Raw genomic sequence first — 20,319 nt, forward strand, 5'->3', positions numbered from 1 at the left:
TGGTGAAGAAGAACAGGCTGAAAATGTCTAGTGTTTGTTTTCATACATCAGCTATGTATTGATGTGAGATCTGGGTCTAGTTAAAATCTAATTTTGGTTTACATATACACGCATATGTGCGCGAGCACACACACACACATCACATAGTTTTTTAGAGGTGAATGTAATAGATTCACTTGCCAGCCCTGTTGATTCAGGGGGTTTCTGCTAGTTTTCTTTCCCAGGACAGTCTCCTAATATCCCTTGAAGGTGATGGGTGGTAGGTATATTATCCACATTTTGTAAATAGGGAAACAGACTCATGCGAGCCCAAAGCTGGCTGAGGGGTTTGGAGGCACGGGGAGTGAGCTGGTGCCCTGGGGACTGGATCAGCCTGCCATTCAGTTGTGCTGCTGTGACACCTGGGGTCTGGGCCCTCCTGGCATGAACACCAATTACTTCTTCTCTGTCCAACAGGAGGTTCTGCTCACGGCAAGCTTTTCCCTGGTGATCAGATCCTCCAAATGAACAACGAGCCTGCCGAAAGTCTTTCCTGTGAACGAGCAGCCGATATACTGAGGTACTAAATTGCCTCCATTATCCCCAGAGTTACACAGATGATCACAGAGCAAAGACGGGTGACAGGACAGGAATGACATAATTGATCTCCTCGTGGTTTTAATAGGGACCAGGCTCCTTTAAAGTGGCAGTAGCTGCCTCATCTTAGAATTCGGTTACACCATGCTCCCCTTCATCTGCCTAGAGAAGTGACAGAGGGACACAGGGTGCTGTATTTATGACCCCCCTGCTATGCTAGACACTGTGCCAGGCACTGCAGGGAAGGTAATTATGAATAACACGTGGACGCTACCCAGTAAGGATTTCTAGGGTTGTTGTGACATATGCCAAAGATCGAACTAAATTGAAGCTAAACCTATCAGTTCTTCTTTAATCCTTTTGATAAATATTCTTAAATGCCCTTGAACACACAGCCTGGTTGGCATATATGTAGTCTCACTGACCTGGCAGCTGCCACCTTCTCCCTGGTGGCGTTGTGACCTGCGTCACTTCCTGCCTGGACCGTGATCTCTCTCAGAGCAGGTGCACGGTGACTGCTCAGTTGAACGAGCGAAGATAGTTAGCACCAATTGCTGACCCCGGTTTTAAGACAGAGGAATGTAAGTGACAGAAGAGGAGAGGGCTCACAGACATTTCATAGGCACCTACGGGCTTTGTCTTTCAAATTTTTCGACACTGTTTTGATGACTTTAATATAAATATTAGAAATGAGAAATAGAGTTCCATGAAAGCGAACTTGAAGATAGTTAGATGATGCCTCTTTTGTGAGTGGGGTGGTTTTCATTTCCCAAGGCATATCATGCACAGCACACACTGAATAATAGGTAATAGTCAGAAAATCAGAGTAAGAGAAAATGAAAATACAGGAAGCACGCAGTCTCACTGTGGAGAGACAGGCATACACAGCTTAAGATTTATAGAGAATCCATCAAAGTTGTAGAAAATAGAAGCCTTTCAACCAAAGCCAATATTGCTTCAGGATGACCAGAGAATACATTGAGTGGGTGGGGCAGCCTCAGGAAAGGATTTGATGATTTCATTCCAGAATATGACATATGGTTATGGAAATCATGAAGTGTGCTTTCCCAGTTATTGGGTGATTTTCTCAAAGATGATCAATGCCAACAAATTAAGTTTAGATTTTCAGCGATACTAATATTTCTGCCAGGCTAGATCAGACTGTGACTAACAAGCCAAATTATTGTCAAACTAAAGTGGTAGACTGGCATTTGGGTGGTTAGGTAACATTGAACGCAGTCTGTTTACTGAGCACCTTCTCTGGGCAAAGAGCCTGGTGGGGCAAAGGGTCCGCTCCCCAGACACCTGCAGGCTGGTAGTGCGGAAGTGCCTCACGCTCACCCCTGTGAGGTTGAGGGCAGACAGTGGGTCAAGAGGAGCACAGGAAAGGGGTTGTAAAAGCTACAGATTCTTCCAACTTGGGGGGAAGTGTCGGTCTGAGAAAACAGAGGAGTCCAGAAGTAATTCAGCTGTACCTTTAATGCTGGGTAGAATTTGGTCTTGAAAGGTGGATGGAGGTGGAGGTCAATCCAGGCAAAGGAGTGATAAGCAGGAACCGCTGGGTGAGGAGTGGGGGCGGGGATGCTGAACAGGTCAGTTTGCCTAAGACACCAGATACCTAAAGGAAGCTTTTGGGAAGCAAGGCCCACATGGTGGAGGGTCTCCAACGCTGACACAGCAAGTTCAGGTGTTCCTCTTTTCCTGGAAGGGTGAGCCCTCGAAGACCTCTCAGCAGGGAGGTTACTTGAGCCATCTGTGCTCTCTGCCATACACTGCATGTGGGGATCCCAGGACTGCTTTATTTTTTAGCTTAGTTCCCAGTGCCATTGCCACTTATAAAGGGAAAAATCCAAGCAAAACACTGGCACAACAAAACCTCTCTAATCCCTCCAAATATCTGTGAGGCCTGAATGTCCTTTTGAGAGCACTTGGACCTTGGTTCATGGTAGATTGTCTCGGGAAAGGCCTGCTCTTATGGAAAATGGAAATGAGGCAATCCCCAGACACAGCTGCAGGTTGATTTTACCCATTTGAGGAAGGAACACACCAGCAGCAATTGGCCTAAATGCTCATATTGCAAGAAGTCAAATGAAATTATTTTGCAAATGGCTTCTCTATGTAGCAATGGCAAAGAAAAAGGAAAATATGGATTGATTTCCAGTTCTGTCCTCTAATACAAGATGGAAGTTAGGCCGTTGTCTGGTTGACTTTTATCATTTTTGGAATCTAAGACATAATAACAAGACAGAAATGTATAGTATCTTGATATGTGATTCGGCTCATTACACTGACCTTGTGTGCCCAAGCACCACAAACTGATTGGCTTTTATCTGATTTCTGTGAAATACATATTCATTCATTCATTCATTCATTCATTCATTCAATTTTAGTGAAATGTTTAGCCTAAGTTGTTTGAAAAAACAACCTGAGTTATCTGTGTTATTGCTATGTTTTCTCTTAAAAGTTTTTTTTTTTGACATAAACCTAGCTAATGGTCATATCAACTATATGAGTTCCCCATCATATAGACTAAATTAAACCTAAGTGACTTAATTATGTGGCTGTAGGTATAGACTAGATGGTAGAGGCGGAAATTTGAAGATTCCCTCAAGGTGGGAGGAGTATTCTGGGACAGCTTCAGTTCGTTTGCAGAACATTGCTTTTCTCAACGTCTTTCTTAGGGTTGCTGAGCCAAAGATGCTGAGGCAAAAGAGGCTGGTTTATACTTCTGCCAGTCTTTTTGACCTTGGTGTGAGCGTGTGTACACACACACATGCACAGACACATACACACACATACACACAGCACCCAGAATGAGGAAATGTTTTATCATTCTTTATTTTTTTTTTTTTCAGGGAAGCTGAAGACTCTCTTTCAATCACAGTTGTTCGCTGCACATCGGTAAATCTCTTGCTACATCACGTTAGTTTTATTCTTTTCATCCCCAAGATCCCAACCCACAGTGGGATATCCTTCAGAGAATGAATAGGGAAGGCAATGGCATAAGGGACAGTGGCCAGGCAGTGGGCAGGCAGGCACTCAACGTTGCCCGAAGACAGCCAACGCATCAGTGTTGTGGAGGAAACAGATATGGGTCCAGGTTTCCAGAACTTGTGGTCCAGCTAAGGAGACAGATCCATGATTACACAAAGTGGGATGATGATAAGTGTACCAAACGACAAGTTTCAAGATAAGTGTAGTGTGTTGCGACTTTGGGCAAGTCATTAAGTTTCAGTTGGCATTTTTGTAAAACAGTGGTGATGACAATAATTGTCTTGTTTCTCTAATCCATTGTTATGAGGACAAGTGAGGTGTTGGATATGAAAGTGTGTCATCAGCTCTGAAGCTCATCACAAGACAAGGGGTGGCATAGACAATGGACTGGGAGGAAGTGGCAATCCTAAACACCAGAGGCCAAGGAGCCCTTTATCTGTGACAGGAAAAAGTATATAATCAAGTCATAAGAGGAAGAACTACCAAGGAGGAAAAGATGACAGAAAACTCTCATCTGGAGTGACTTCAATATATACCCCTTAGCCTTGGCCACATAAAGACAAAAAAATAAATAGGGGCATGGGGAATTTCAATGAGCATTTAATAATCTAACCTAATTGACCACATACTATGCTATCAAAGAAACTCAATAAATTACCCAAATAACAAACTATATATCTCTTCCAAATATAATAAAATAGGAATTAATAACTATCAACAACTTAATTAAAACTATCCAGCCATTCAGAAATATGAATGCAGTCTCTCAAGTCAAGCAGAAAAGCAAAACCATACCGTTCTAGACTAGTTAGGAGAAAGCAAATTTTTGTTTATTTATTTTTGAGAGAGAGAGAGAGCGAGCACGAACTGAGGAGGGACGGAGAGAGAGAGGGAGACACAGAATCCAGTGCAGCCTCCAGGCTCCAAGCTGTCAGCACAGAGCCCGACACGGGGCTCACACCCATGAACTGTGAGATCATAACCTGAACCGAAGTTGGATGTTCAACCGTCTGAGCCACCCAGGCACCCCAGTTAGGAGAAAATTTAAAACTAGAAGTCTGCTTTTAACAATTTATGTGCAGTTGAAACTATACACGGGGTAAAATTTATGGCCTTAGGTGATTTTATGATTTAATAAGGAAATTGGTCAAGTGAAAATTCAGTGAAAGAAGTTGGAAGAAACAACTAATAAAACAAACATAAAGCAGAATAAAGAAACAACAAAAATCTAAATGATGCTTTGGAAAACAAAAATTGTAAGTTTGATAAGTAAATCCAAGAGCTAGTTTGTTAAGGGAAAAAACTAAGAAAATAGGAAAACTTTAAGGAAAAGAAATAGATGGGCCAATGTGAAGAAAAGTAGAATATTTTGAAGAATGTAAAAAAAAATTTTTAACATAAAAAGAGATACATACCATGTTCTTTCATGGGAAGACTATTATGAATACCTTGGTTATTCTCAATGTATATTCTTTTATATATAATAAATAGTATGTACGTATGTATTTATTTATAAATTTCTTTCCAAGTTAGCATACAGTGCAATAATGATTTCAGGAGTAGAATCCAGTGATTCATCCCCTATGTATAACACCTAGTGCTCATCCCAGCAAGTGTCCTTTTTTTTTTTTTTTAATTTTTTAATTTTAATTTTTTAAAAATAATTTACATCCGAATTATCATATAGTGCAACAATGATTTCAGGAGTAGATTCCTTAATGCCCCTTACCCATTTAGCCCATCCCCCCTCCCACAACCCTTCCAGTAACCTTCAGTTTGTTCTCCATATTTATGAGTCTCTTCTGTTTTGTCCCCCTCCCTGTTTTTATATTATTTTTGTCTCCTTTTCCTTATGTTCCTCTGTTTTGTCTCTTAAAGTCCTCATATAAGTGAAGTCATATGATTTTTGTCTTTCTCTGACTAATTTCACTTAGCACAATACCCTCCAGTTCCATCCACGTAGTTGCAAATGGCAAGATTTCATTCTTTTTGGTTGCCGAGTAATATTCCATTGTATCTATATACCACATCTTCTTTATCCATTCATCCATCGATGGACATTTGGGCTCTTCCCATACTTTGGCTATTGTTGATAGTGCTGCTATAAACATGGGGGTGCATGTGTCCCTTCAAAACAGCACACCCGTATCCCGTGGATAAATGCCTAGTAGTGCAATTGCTGGGTCGTAGGGTAGTTCTATTTTTAGTTTTTTGAGGAACCTCCATACTGTTTTCTAGAGTGGCTGCACCAGCTTTCATTCCCATCTCATATTAATGTATATTCTTAATGTGAATTCAAACTCCCCATGGGACTTGTACTTGGATTTTGACAGTTTATCAAAGTGAGACGCATCAAGAAGATCTTTTTATAGATGCAAGAAAAGCATTTGACAAAATATAGCATCCTTTCTTGATAAAAACCCTCAAGAAAGTAGGTACAGAAGTAACATACCTCAACATTATAAAAGTCATATATGAAAGGCCCACAGCTAATATCATCCTCAATGCGGAAAAACTGAGAACTTTTCCCCTAAGGCCAGGAACATGACAGGGATGTCAACTCTCATCACTGTTCCTCAATATAGTACTGGAAGTCCTAACCTCAGCAATCAGACAACAAAAAGAAATAAAAGGCATCCAAATTGGCAAAGAAGAAGTCAAGCTTTCACTCTTCACAGATGACATGATACTCTACATGCAAAACCCAAAGGATTCTACCAGAAACCACTAGAACCGATACATGAATTCAGCAAAGTTGCAGAATCGGTTGCATTTCCATACTGAAGTAGCAGAAAGAGAAATCAAGGAATCAATTCCATTTACAATTGCACTAAAAATCGTAAAATACCTAGGAATAAACCTATCCAAAGAGGTAAAATCTGTACACTGAAAACTATAGAAAGTTTATGAAATAAACTGAAGAAGACACAAAGAAAAACATTTCCATGCTCATGGATTGGAAGAACAAATATTGTTAAAATGTCGATACTACCCAAAGTAATTTACACATTCAATGCAATTCCTATCAAAATAACACCAGCATTCTTCACAGAGCTAGAACAAACAATCCTAAAATTTGTATGGAACCAGAAAAGACCCCAAATAGCCAATGCAATCTTGGAAAAGAAAACCAAAGCAGGAGGCATCACAATTCGGGACTTTAAGCTGTATTACAAAGCTGTAATCATCAAGACAGTATGGTACTGGCACAAAAACAAACACATAGATTAATGGAACAGAATAAAGAACCCAGAAATGGACTTATAAATGTATGGCACATTTTTGACAAAGCAGGAAAGAGTACCCAATGGAAAAAAAGACAATCTCTTTAACAAATGGTGCTGGGAAAACTGGACAGCAACATGCAGAAGAATGAAACTTGACCACTTTCTTACACCATACAGAAAAATAAATTCAAAATGAATGAAAGACCTAGATGTGAGATAGGAAACCATCAAAATCCTAGGGGAGAACACAGGCAACAACCTCTTTGACTTCAGTAGTAACAATTTCTTACTAGACACGTCTCCAGAGGCAAGGGAAACAAAACCAAAAATGAACTGTTGGTATCTCATCAAGATAAAAACCTTTTGCACAACAAAGAAAACAATCAGTAAAACTAAAAGGCAACTGACAGAATGGGAAAATATATTTGCAAATGACATATCAGATAAAGAGTATCCAAAATCTATAAAGAACTTATTAAACTCAACATCCAGAAAACAATCCAGTGAAGAAATGGACAGAAGACATGAAAAGACACTTTTCCAAAGAAGACATCCAGATGGCTAACAGACACATGAAAAGATGCTCAACATCACCCATCGTCAGAGAAATACAGATCAAAACCACAACAAGATACTACCTCACACCTGTCAGAATGGTGAAAACTCAGGAAACAATAGATGTTGGCGAGGATGCAGAGAAAGGGGAACCCTTTTGTACTGTTGGTGGGAATGTGAACTTGTGCAGCCACTCGGGAGACAGTGTGGAGGTTCCTCAAAAAGTTAAAAATAAAACTACCCTATGACCCAGCACTTGCACTACTAGCTATTTTTCCAAAGGGTACAAAAATGCTGATTCCAAGGGACACATGCACCCCAGTGTTTATAGCAGCAGTATCAACAATAGCCAAATTATGGAAAGAGCCCAAATATCCATTGACTAATGAATAGATAAAGAAGATGTGGTATAGGGGGCACCTGGATGACTCAGTTGGTTAAGCATCCGACTCTTGATTTCAGCTCAGGTCATGACCTCACAGTTCATGAGTTTGAGCCCTGTGTCTGGCTCCATGCTGTCAGCATGGACCCTGCTTTGGATCCTCCCTCTCCCTCTCTCTCTCTCAAAATAAATAAATTAACTTAAGGGGCACCTGGGTGGCTCAGTTGGTTGAGCATCTGACTTTGGCTCAAGTCATGATCTTACTAGTTCATGAGTTTGAGCCTGCATCAGGCTCTGTGCTGACAGCTTGGAGCCTGTTTCAGATTCTGTGTTTCCCTCTCTCTCTGCCCCTCCCCTGCTCACACTCTGTCTGTCTGTCTCTCTCTCTCTCAAAAATGAATAAACATTAAATAAATAAATAAACTTAAAAAGATGTGGTGTGTGTGACTGTGTGTATACACACACACACTCATACATACACACAATGGAATACCACTCAGCAATCAAAAAGAATGAAATATTTCCATTTGCAACAACATGGATAGAACTAGAGTGTATTTATGCTAAGCAAAATAAGTCCATCAGAGAAAGACAAATATCATATGATTTCACTCATGTGGAATTTAAGATGAACATAGGAGAAGAGAAGGAAAAATAAGATAAAAACAGAGAGGGAGGCAAACCATAAAAGACTCTTAAATTACAGAGAACAAACTGAAGGTTGCTGGAGGGGAATCAGTGGGGGGATGAGCTAAATGAGTGATGGGTATTAAGGAGGGCACTTATTGGGATGAGCCCAGGTGTTATATGTAAGTGATGAATCACTGGGTTCTACTCTTGAAACTAATACTACATTGTATGTTAACTAACCTGAATCTAAATAAATAAATATCTTTAAAAAAAAAGTAATGAGGATAGCCTTGATGTAGCAGATTTTAAAACTAATAAGGCTAAAATAATTAAACAAGATATTGATAAAATGTTGAACATGTCAGTGTAATCCAATAGAAAGTCCTAGAATAGGTATTGATATAAGAATTTAGTATGTGGTAAATATGGCATCCCAAATCAGTGGGAGAAAAGATGATCATTCATGAAATCAAGCTAAGACGTTTCCTTAAGCATTTGAAAAAAATAAAGTCTCATGGCACATCATTTGATGTAATAATAATTAAATATAAAAAAAACACAGAAATGTAGACAATATGGTTGGGTGTCTATCTGGTCGTAGGTTGTGGAAAGAATTCCTAAGTATATGGGGAGTGGGAGGAAGCACAATGGAACAAGCAGCTATTTGATTATGTGAAAAAAATTAAATTTCTATGACCCCAAAACTTCACAACACAAAGCAAAGAAATTGTGGTCTTTTCTCATTTTTGACAAGCATTGTCTTTTGTTTTTATTTCTTGGAAATAGAATAGGGAAAAAGCAACCTATATAGGATTAAGATGTTTGCCATAAATATGACGGACCAAGTGCTTTTGTGAACAAATAAATGGAGATTCTTCTAAGAATTTGTCTATGAAATAATGTGAAACCAATGTATTAAAAAAAGTACACTGAAAGCTAATCAGTATAAATGGTTGTACAGGTGTTAAGAGATTCTTTTTATTTAGCTGATTAGCATCTCAATGGAGAACATCTTAAACTTAATTAGATGGGTTTTTTTTCCTGCTGTTTTCAAGAAATGAAAGCAAAAGATAACACTTGTTAAGTCAATAAGAAGGAAATAGAGGGGTGCCTGGGTGGCTCAGTCCCTTAAGCATCTGACTTCGGCTGAGGTCCTGATTTCACGTTTGTGAGTTCAAGCCCCACATTGGGCTCTATGCTGACAGCTCAGAGTGTGGAGCCTGCTTCAGATTGTGTCTCCCTCTTTCTCTGCCCCTCCTTGGCCCCCCCCTTCTTGAAAATAAATAAAACGTTAAAAAAATTAAAAAAGAAAAAAAGGAAATAGATTATAGTTGCATCCTCTTAAAAATGGAGTGTAGGGAGAGGAAAATTAATGTGTTACAGTACCACTCCTGAGATTCCCATGAGGTTTCCAAGAAGAGGAGGATGTGAATGTTGTGCTTCACAGGTCCTGCAGGAAAAGCTGACATTGGCCCATACCCTGAGAAATGCCCTGAGTATTATCTAGCCCATTCAGGCCTCTTGCCAGGAGTTATATGATCATAAGACAAATGATCATATATGTCTTACTTCAGCAAGGATGCTCATCTTTGCCATAGCGGATTCTTAGAGTTCTCAAATGACTTGAAATTGATTAGGAATGATAAAATCCAAAGTTGGGGCATGCCTGGCTGGCTTAGTTGGTGGAACATGCGACCCTTGATCTTGGATTGTGAGTTTGAGCCCCACATTGTGTGTAGAGATTACTTAAAAAATCTTTAAAAGAATAAATAAAATTCAAAGTTGGAATTTTAATTACTGCTTCTCTAAAACATAGAATTTTGGGGGAGGGGTGCCTGGGTGATTTAGTCAGTCGAGTGTGTCCGACTCTTGATTTTGGTTCTGGTCATGATCTTACAGTTTTTGAGTTTGAGCCCCAAGTCAGGCTCAGTCCTGATGGTATGGAGCCTGGTTGGCTCCATTTTTTTTTTTTTTTTTTTTTTTTTTTTTTGTGACAGAGTGTGTATCCTTTCTCAAGGCAGCTAGTTTCATGGTTGAGTGGTTCTGAATGTGAGAGAGTCCCTTCTTCCCTGTGACTGCCCCCAACTAGTGGTAGTCAGGGCACATCTACTTTGTAAGAAATAAATTGGTGAAGATTTGGAATTGTGGCCTTCTCTTATCCAGGCTAAACACTGTTCCATCAACTCTTCATCGTAAGATGCTTCTCTGAATTCTCACTTTTCTGATAGCTTTCTGCACAGATTCCAATTTTTATGGTGGTCTTCCCAAACCATGGCACCCAGAAAGGAATACAGCTCCACCTACGTTCAACTGGTGAGAGTACCCAGGGAACAGAGAGTGTATTTCCAACATGCACCAAATACACTTGTGAAGCCCAAGATTGGGTTAAGATTTTAGTAGGCCCAGTCACACTCTTGGCTTGGGTGAACCTTATGGTTGACCAAAAACTAAGGCTGGTTTTCAAATGAATAGCTTCCAAGCCCCCATCCCATGCTGTGCAATTGATTTTTTTGATCCTCAGTGCCACATTTCACATCAATTCCTGTCAAATCATGTTGTTTTGGCCCAGTGTTCTGGCACGCTGAGGTTGTACCATCCAGAAATTACAGAACTGGAATGCTGTCATCAGCTGTACTCATTCTCACTTCCTGCCAGGGATCCACCTCTTCCCACGCTTCTCTGACTTCCTCCATTACCCAGCCAGTTGATTTTCTTTTCTGATCCAGCTCTGGACTTTACTCTTGCAGGATTGCTGTCTCCAAGGTGGAAGATGATAACAGTTGTCCCGCCCCGCCATGGATTCTTTTTCTCTCTGCATCTTCCCCCCCGGCCCCTGTTTTGCCCCTGATTTCTCATTCCTTTGAATCTTAGGGCAGTGATGGTTTTACCTGTCACTTTAACCCGTCACTTTACTCTGTTCCCTTCAGCTCTGGACATCAGGGCTGTCAAGCCCTTCTTGTACCCTCTTGTGTTTGTTCTTCGTGATTTTTTGGCCTCTGGCCCATAGCGGCACCTGCTCCTCAAGTTTCCCACACATCTCTTTTAGATTTCCTGTTTTTTCATCTTTCCTCCCAAATTTCTGCTGCCTGATATCTGATGACACCTTGTAGCTCTGTTTCATTCACAGGTTTGGTAAGTACACTTTCTCTGATTTCATCCAAGGCATTGATAAACATCATTAATGGAGACTGAGCCAAAGGGAGCCTGAGTTGCTTAGTTAAAATATCAGGACAATTTTGAGAACACGTCAACTAGTTTTGAATCCTCCTAATGGCTCTGCATCTGGCCTTCTTTACAGGGGGATTATAGGAGACCTTACCAAACATTTTGCAAGAATGAAGGATTACTACTATATCCACAGGACCCTGCCTTATCAATCTGGAATCCCATCTTCAAAAGAAAAATGAACTTGGTTGGCTCTGACTTATTCTTGGTAACACCATATTGGTTACTAGTGATCAATGACTAAAAAGCTCTCTGACCACCTCTTATCTTGGATTTTGCCAAGAAATAATAACAAACTTTACCAATCTGTGTTTTCCTTAATCTTCCATGTTCATTTTCTGGGAAATTTGATAATTAACCAGCTTTAGTCTCCTAATATTTTTTTCTGTTTTCTCTTTTGTGGATGATACCAAGTCTCTCATCCCCTAGCTTCACTGGTACAGGTGTCTTGAACTCATTCAAAGAAGTCTGATAGTTTTATCACCAATTTTGGGTTGTAACTTTCTTTTTCCCCTTCTTCTGTCTCTTCTGATTGGAAAATCATTCTGCTTGAAGAAGAAAGCAAATCAAGGTTAAGTAATTTCTGGAGTTGAGGGATCACCACACAGGTTTACCTCTTCCCTGGGAACATTGCTATTTCCCCTTCTCCTTTTACTAAATTTTTTTAAAAACTATATATTTGAGATACTGAATCATAGTCATGAACCCTATTATTCCAAGGCTCTAGTTACCTATAATATCAAACTTCAGGGTCACTTCTTCACTTCATGTACTTAATGGCATTGGTCTGTTGATATCTGAGGTTATGAGCATTGTCTCCAGTAGTTTCTCTGGTTGCTGTGATATCTCTTTTCCCGCAGCTACACAATATGTGGTCCAGAGCTCCATCTTGAAACTCGTAACACAGGGAAACATTCTAGAGTCTGGCCTAAAGGACTATCCAGACCAAGGAAACACAGCATGCGAGGCTGGGAATAACACAGCAGGATTCCATCCAGGAACATCACATCCTGTTGGTCTAGGTCATACAAGTTGCTGTTCATTGTGTCACAGTTTAACCTGATACAATCTAGCCAGAGGCTTAATTACATACTCATACCAAACTGTGATGACTCTTTCTACTTCTGGGGAAAGAGGGCACCACCCAAAAGATGAGAAGAGCAAAGAGGGGCCAAGGATAAATCACAAGGGTCAGAGCTTCAGGGAGCCCTGGAGGTTTTTGGACCCAACTCTAACATTGTACATAGGAAGACTAAAGACCAAAGAGGAGCGATAACTTGGCCAAAGTCACACAGAGTTATTTTGTCTTATTTTACACACAGAGAACTGGTTTTCTCCCATAATAATTTGTGTTTGAGTTAGGTCTTACAACTGTTGAGTAGCAGAACTTGAGTCTTCTTGTTCGCAGGCCATTTCTTGTCTTTGTCATACACAACCATTTCACCACCATACTGAATCTTCAACTGTTCTCAGACACATACGAACATTGTCTGGGTTGGGATCCATAGACTTTATGAAAAGAGTTCTTTGGTGAGATGCTGTCCTTCTCTGTGGGTTTTCATTGAGTCCTCAACAGCTGTCAGAGGTTTTGCTTTTGTTTTTAAGAAATGAGAAGACGTGTAATGACTTTTACAAAAGTCCTGTTCTAAAATGTGTCATGTTAATGTTTTGCAGGGAGTCCCCAAGTCATCCTTCCTGACTGAGGAGAAGAGAGCTCGGCTAAAGACCAACCCTGTGAAAGTGCACTTTGCTGAGGAAGTGCTTGTCAGTGGACACAGCCAGGTGCGTCACTAGTTAGGGGGTTGAAATTACTCTGCATGAAGCTGGTGAGCTACCTCCTGGCACCTACCTCCTTGAGACTCTGGAATCTTGCAGCCCAGAGAGGATACCAGGGGAGTGCAGTGGGTTTGCTAGAGGTTCTGAGCACCCTCAGTAAGATGCCTGCAGACCACGGACAGGGAGAGCCAGGGAGAGAAGCACTGGGTGTGGCTTTCTTTTGTTCTGTGACTCCATTCTCTTGCCCATGAAATGTCAACAGATTGCAAATACTAATTTCTTATTTTGAACCTTCAAACTTAGTGTTCCCTCTAAAGGTTGATATTGATAGTAGTGATGGCAGTGGTGGGGATTGATTGGCTTTCTTTTCCCCCAAGAGCCCATTATGTGTTTAACTTCTATTATGTGAATCTAAACTTTTTGGATACATAATCCTTGGTCATCACAATACCCTGCAAGGGAGGTATTTTGACACAAGAGGAAGCAGAAGCTGAGAGAGTTTAAGACAATTAACCTCTCAGATCACATAGCAAGAAGATATAAGAGCCCAGGTCTGTGTGACTTCAGTCCTTTTATTTTCCATTCTAACATACCATCTAGTCCTTTTTTTTTTTTTTTTAAGTTTTTTTTTTTTAACATTTATTTATTTTTGAGACAGAGAGAGACAGAGCATGAACGGGGGAGGGTCAGAGAGAGAGGGAGACACAGAATCCGAAGCAGGCTCCAGGCTCTGAGCTGTCAGCACAGAGCCCGACGCGGGGCTTGAACTCATGGACCGTGAGATCATGACCTGAGCCGAAGTCGGCCGCTTAACCGACTGAGCCACCCAGGCGCCCCCCATCTAGTCCTTTTTGATACGGAGAGATCCAGGATTAGGGGAGGACAAATTTGTAAAGGAAAAATATTGGTGGAGTTTATGTTTTTAATGTGGGCTGTTGGACAAAAGACTTATTCATAGTTTACACATTTTCTTCCCAATGGCCTGAAACTATTGCCATTCTGCATTCAGCAATCAATATTAGATTTTGAAACTTTCAAGTCAGAGCTTGTCCTTTTCTGGTCTTCTCGCCATAGAGACCTGCTCATGGAGAGGGGTGGCCATTTTAACAAAGGGTTCCGGGTGAACTGGTTCACCTCTGCAGAACACTTATTTTCTACCTTGCCTGCTACTTAACAGACCACACCTTCATTAGACCTGAGAGTGGAAGGTGGATTTGTTCATGAAGGGGCCAGTGAGAGGCTTCATGCATTAGAAAAGTCCTGAGATCCTGTCACGCAGCCATTTTTTATCTCTGTGTGTGTGGTTTTTAAAAAAATTTTATAATGTTTATTTTTGAGAGAAAGAGAGACAGAGCATGAGTGGAGGAGGGGCAGAGAGAAGGAGACACAGAATCCGAAGCAGGCTCCAGGCTCTGAGCTGTGGCCCCAGAGCCTGATGCGGGACTCAAACTCACGAGCAGTGAGATCATGACCTGAACTGAAGTCAGGCACTTAACCGACTGAGCCATCCAGGTGCCCCTCTGTGTGTCCATGCTGGTGGAATTGGATTGAACCTCTCTAGCAAATTAAATTTAGATTCAGTGTGTATTTTTAGGAGTAATACACAGTGATGAGAAGTAGGGGCTAGAACCAGTTCACAGGACAGGTAGAGAATAAAGGTTCTGCGGATGTGAACCCGATCACCTGGATCCTGTGTTAAAATGGCTCCCATTCCCGGCTTGCTGGTATTGTGAGAAGACCAGGTACAGACAGGTTTGACCTGAACTGCCTACAAAAACTGGTTCAGAATTTTGGTAAGGGCGGGAGTTTAGAGAAAGAGGGTTCTAAAAAGGTGTCTCCGGGGATACTTGTGGGTCAGAGCACCAAGTTTCTGTATCAGCCACGTAAGGCAGAGATAGCAAAACCAGTGAGAGTTCATCACTGTGACCTACCTACTCATCCTTTCAAATGTTTAAAAGATGACAAAATTGGTTGTTAACCTTTCCTCCGGAAAGCAGCATAAGACACGAGAAAAATTTTAAATAGTAAGCTAACATTTGCAAAATGCTTAACTTTGCTAACAGTTAAGACCAGGTGTGGACAGGTTTGACAAATAAAGAAAAAAAAATGGAAGTCCTGATGCTGAGAAAGTAGCCACAGTCATGCACTAATTGGTAGCTTTGTACATTGGTTTCATCTTTTTTGTGTGGGGGAAAAAACAAAGCATAATGAATGCCATAAAAAGTGGCCAAAGGTTCACATTGCTATTAATTTAGTCTATAAAATAATTTAAATTAAAATTCATGTGTTTAAAGATATCTATAGTACTGATATTTAAAATAGAAAAAAATTAGGGATGCCTGGGTGGCTCATTTGGTTAAGTGTCTGACTTCAGCTCAGGTCATGATCTTGCAGTCCAGTCTGTGGGTTCAAGCCCCGCGTCGGGCTCTGTGCTAACAGCTCAGAGCCTGGAGCCTGCTTCAGATTCTGTGTCTCCCTCTCTCTGTCTGCCCCTTACCCTCTCATGCTCTCTCTCTCTCTCAAAAATGAATAAACGTTAAAAAAAATTTTAACAAATAAATAAAATAGAAAATAGAAAAAAATTGGAAAGAATGTTAAATGTCTAGGGCCGAGAAATGGTTCAGTCAATTCTGGTATTTCAAATCAATAGAAGATTTTAAGTCCATTAAAATGATAAGCATTAAATCCACATTAAGAAGTGTATATGAGGGGCGCCTGGGTGGCTCAGTCGGTTGAGCGTCCGACTTCAGCTTAGGTCATGATCTCACGGTCTGTGAGTTCAAGCCCTGCATCAGGCTCTGTGCTGACAGCTCAGAGCCTGGAGCCTTGCTCAGATTCTGTATCTCCCTCTCTCTCTGCCCCTCCCTTGCTCAAAAATAAATAAAAATATTTTTTAAAAAAAGCGTATATGAAATACATGTTGAATAAAAAGTGAAAATAGAAACTGTGCATGTTCCATTACTGCAGCTCTCTAAAACTGATTTACAGGTATAGATAAAAATTGAAAGAAACCTTAGAGAAAAGTAAATGGTGGTAGTTATGTGATGCTGTTATGGAGGTATTTTTTGTAAGTCCCAAATAATAAAATCTCAAGGAAGAAATTTTGCCCTTGGGAAATCCGAAGTGAAGGTCATCCTAAACACCCGAAACCAGAGAAGTGAGGTGATCACAGAGAAAGCAGTTTGAAATCCCTCCTCCCTGATTGTGACACAGCATGGGGATCTGAACTCATCTCTTTTTCCTCCATAAAAATACTGTGTCTTTTTTAAAGTTATAGAGACTGATGAGTGTGCGTCTTACCTAAAAGATACAAGTGCCCTTATATTCAGAAGATACATAATTCTCCTCTGAAGTAGACTGTCAGTTTTTTTGGATGTTTTGTTTTGTTTTGTTTTGTTTTGTTTTGTTTTGCAAAAAGATGATAAGCTTCTCTACCCGGGTGGGCTTTATACCCAAACTCTTTGCAGAGATTATACCTGGGAGCAATTTTAGCTCAGATCTTAGGGACTCTAGAACTGCTTGCTCACTGATTCTGGAAGGACACCAACCCCAAGGGCCCTCTTTATTTACAGCTAAACACTCAGCTGTCCCTTTTTTATGAGACTAGCTAGTCCTGGGGGGATTCTTGAGCCCAAAGGGATCATTCCCTTGCCTTGTCCCACTGCAGGGATTCTGGCTGGCTTGGGGTTACCAAACACAGATTATTCCTGTGCCTCCTTCCCAAAAACAACCCTCCAGGTGTGGCAGAATCCCTTGGGAGATTCTGCAAGTCCTGGGCGATGGTTGGGATGAGTGAAGGTGGGGAGCAGCCCTCTGCCCTTTGGGAATGCAGCAGGAAAATGGGGGGGGGCACTCTGAGGTAGTTTCCCACCCCATTCAGCCCCCCAGCTTCCCCAAGGGAAGGCTGTCTTGGAGAGTGTGCATGCTTGTCATCTGACTTATTAAGCTGTATCCCATAAGACTAGCAACCAAAGATACTGAAGTGGCAGCTGATGGCCGTGGGGCCTTATTCAGGCTCATGCAGTGCCATCAGTATGCTCGCGGCAGGGCTCACTCCTCTCCACCCTCTCACGTCTGACACTTCTAGTGAACAAAGCGTGCCTGTCTCTGTGTGACATAGACCTGGTCCATTGGAGAAATCTCCAAATGCCAAGAAGCAGCCCACGTCCTGGTGAGGAGGCTAGGGAGGATCCTGCTCTCCGCACCAAGCAGGGCCAGGGGAGCTGAGGACTAGTCACACCCAGGGGAGAGGAAGGGCCAGTTTCAACACTACTTTTGTGTTTTCTAGGGTAACTCTCTGCTGTGTATGCCCAACGTGCTCAAGCTGTACTTGGAGAATGGACAGACCAAAGCTTTCAAGTTTGAGGCAAACACAACTGTGAAGGTATTTAGAGTAAATCTGAGTCTTTTTCCCAAGGAGAATTTGCTGGCTCCCAGGACCCCCGGGCATCTTGCCCTGAAGCTGTCTTGGTACTCTTACAACCGTCACGGTCTGGGCACCTATAATAAGCCAAGCACCGTGTTATCTCATTAGTTGTACAATCACCCAGCAAGATGTATTTTTATCACTATCTTCCAGGGGAGGAAATCCGGGATCAGAGGGATGAAGTACCCAAGGTCCTATTACAACTTGTAAGCCTTCACCCTTAATCACTGGGCTCCCTGCCTCTTGTATGTGACCCCATTTGCTACCCAAAAGACTAGTGCAGCCAAAGACTCAAGCAGTATGTCAGAGTGGGCCCAAGAGTCTGCATATTCTGTTCTGGGGTGAAGTCAGTTCAACTTCTTTTTGACAGGCTCCTCTGTATGAGGATGGGTGGGAGGAGGTGCTCTGGGGGGGCAGGGAGGGGTGTACAGACTAGGTAAAGTGTGGTTTTGTCTTCCAGAAACTTGTAGTCTAGTTGAGGGAGGTTGGACATTCAAGGAGCTCCCAGGTCCCGGGCAGGATGAAATAAGGTCTGCAAAGAGAGGGACAAGGAAGCACTCTGCTTGCAAGGGAAAAAGCACCATCTGCTCCTTCCTGTCAGAGAAGGCTTTGCAAAAAAACAGCTGGACCTGAGCTAAGCTTTGAAGGGCAGTCAAGAATTCAGTAAGGGAAGGTGGGGACACGACTGTTGACAGGGGTTGGGGGTACTAATGCACATGTACTAATGCAGAGAGCCAATAAGACAGGCATTGCCCAGGAAGTAGTAATCCATCCAATGACACTGGACCACAGGCCATTTTCTTTTAGGAGGAGTGAGAGAGGGCGCAGGCTGGCTGGGGAGGGCGTTGAGTGACACTCATAGAGAGTAAGGGATGGCACAACAGTTTCTGAACAAGAGAGTAAATGGTGTTAGAGCGAGGCTCCAGTGAAGAAGCAAACAAAGGGGTTCAGGTGGGCAGCTATACATACAGTAGCCAAGACATACACACGTATACACACACTCACACACATGTACTCCCCCCTCCCCATGCACACATATGTGCATACAGCCAGTGTTCCTCTCTGTCACCTTCCTTTGGCAATTCCTAGAGCTGCTCCAAATGCCCTATCCAATTCTTGCCTCAGCATGACTGAGGAGAAGCTGGAGAAAGCCTCTCTGCACTGGGGAAGACCAGACTCAGAGGAGGAAGAGGAGGGAGGAATGGATTTGTTAAGTGTTTACCACATGTCTGCTTTCCTGGGCACTTCCTTGTGTACTGTCTCCTTTAATGCCTCCAGTAACGTTGTAAAGTGATGAGTATTATCCCCATTTTGCACATGATAACACAGGCCCAAGAGATGCCCAAATTGTCAGGGTCAACTACCTCATAACTGGCTTCAAACTTGGTCTATTTCTGAACCCTGCATCAGAGCTTGCCACGCTACCATTCTGCACCAAAGTTTTGCAAACGAATTAGACAAGGTTTCTACTCCTGTCATCTTTGGTCTAAAAGCATTGGAATGGGAGGGGGGCGCCTTGGTGGCTCAGTCGGTTTAGTGTCTGACTTTGGCTCAGGTCATGATCTCACAGTTCGTGAGTTCGAGCCCCGCATCGGGCTCTGTGCTGACAGCTTAGAGCCTGGAGCCTGCTTAGAATTCTGTGTCTCCCTCTCTCTCTGCTCCTCCCCACTCATGCTCTGTCTCTCTCTCCTTCAAAAATAAATAAAAACATTAAAAAAAAAAAAGCATTGGAATCGGGTGCCTGGGTGGCTCCATTGGTTAAGCGTCCAACTCTTGATTTCAGCTCGGGTCATGATCTCATGGTTCATGGGATCGAACCTTGCATTGGGCTCTGTGCTGACAGCATGGAGCCTGCTCGGGATTCTCTCTCTCTTTCTTTCTCTCTTGAAGTAAATAAATAAACATTAAGAGAAGTGCACTGGAATGGAAGAGAATGATTTATTTAGAGTGAGCCCCGCTTTGGTGGCCAAAAAGACTTTGAGATGATTTATAATAAAAGCACACACCACAAAGGAATTAGATCCAAGATGATAGATAGACAGAGTTGGGGAAATGAGCAAGGATTTAGCTGGTAGAATACTGGTTAATTTTACTTTCTCTGTAGTAACCAAAATTTTAAAAGCAAGTCTTTTAGTTCTTTATGACAGAGAGGCATGAGGGAAGATACAAACAAATCCTGTGGGTCAAAAAAAAAATTTTACTGTCAGTTCATGATTGACATGAACTTTTCTTCCTGGCTCCCTTACAAAGGGGAGCAAAGCTTTTACCTTAGAAAACCCACTTTCTCTAAGTCTAGAAAAATAATATATCATTCAACCCAGTGAACATTTGTGTGCCAGAAGAGCTGTCAGGGATAAAGAAACAAATTCCTCAGTGTCACACCCAAAAGGAGCCCAGAGACATGGCGTGGGGCCTGAGAGGGGGAGGAGAGGAGACCTGGGGCTAACTCAGTGTGAACCGAGGCAGGTGCAGTGTGCTCAGGGTCATGACCGTGGGACATAAAAATGGTGTGGTAGGGGCACCTGGGT

The 20,319-nt window shown here is 41.9% G+C and overlaps 1 protein-coding gene across 9 annotated transcripts in view; it reads left to right on the plus strand.

The window, feature by feature from the left end:
• FRMPD1 (FERM and PDZ domain containing 1) overlaps window positions 1-20,319 on the plus strand; it is a 143,576-nt gene that overhangs the window by 105,938 nt on the left and 17,319 nt on the right. For 8 of the 9 annotated variants that reach the window (XM_045469100.1, XM_045469097.1, XM_045469096.1 and 5 more), the window contains 5 exons: window positions 457-559; window positions 3,432-3,477; window positions 11,663-11,797; window positions 13,264-13,371; window positions 17,654-17,749. In XM_045469100.1, the coding sequence (XP_045325056.1) occupies window positions 457-559; window positions 3,432-3,477; window positions 11,663-11,797; window positions 13,264-13,371; window positions 17,654-17,749 (488 nt within the window). The remainder of the gene's footprint in view (window positions 1-456; window positions 560-3,431; window positions 3,478-11,662; window positions 11,798-13,263; window positions 13,372-17,653; window positions 17,750-20,319) is intronic. The other variant, XM_045469103.1, reaches the window with a different exon arrangement.

This window comes from Leopardus geoffroyi, chromosome D4 (assembly GCF_018350155.1).
Source record: "Leopardus geoffroyi isolate Oge1 chromosome D4, O.geoffroyi_Oge1_pat1.0, whole genome shotgun sequence".
NCBI classification, from domain to species: domain Eukaryota; kingdom Metazoa; phylum Chordata; class Mammalia; order Carnivora; family Felidae; genus Leopardus; species Leopardus geoffroyi.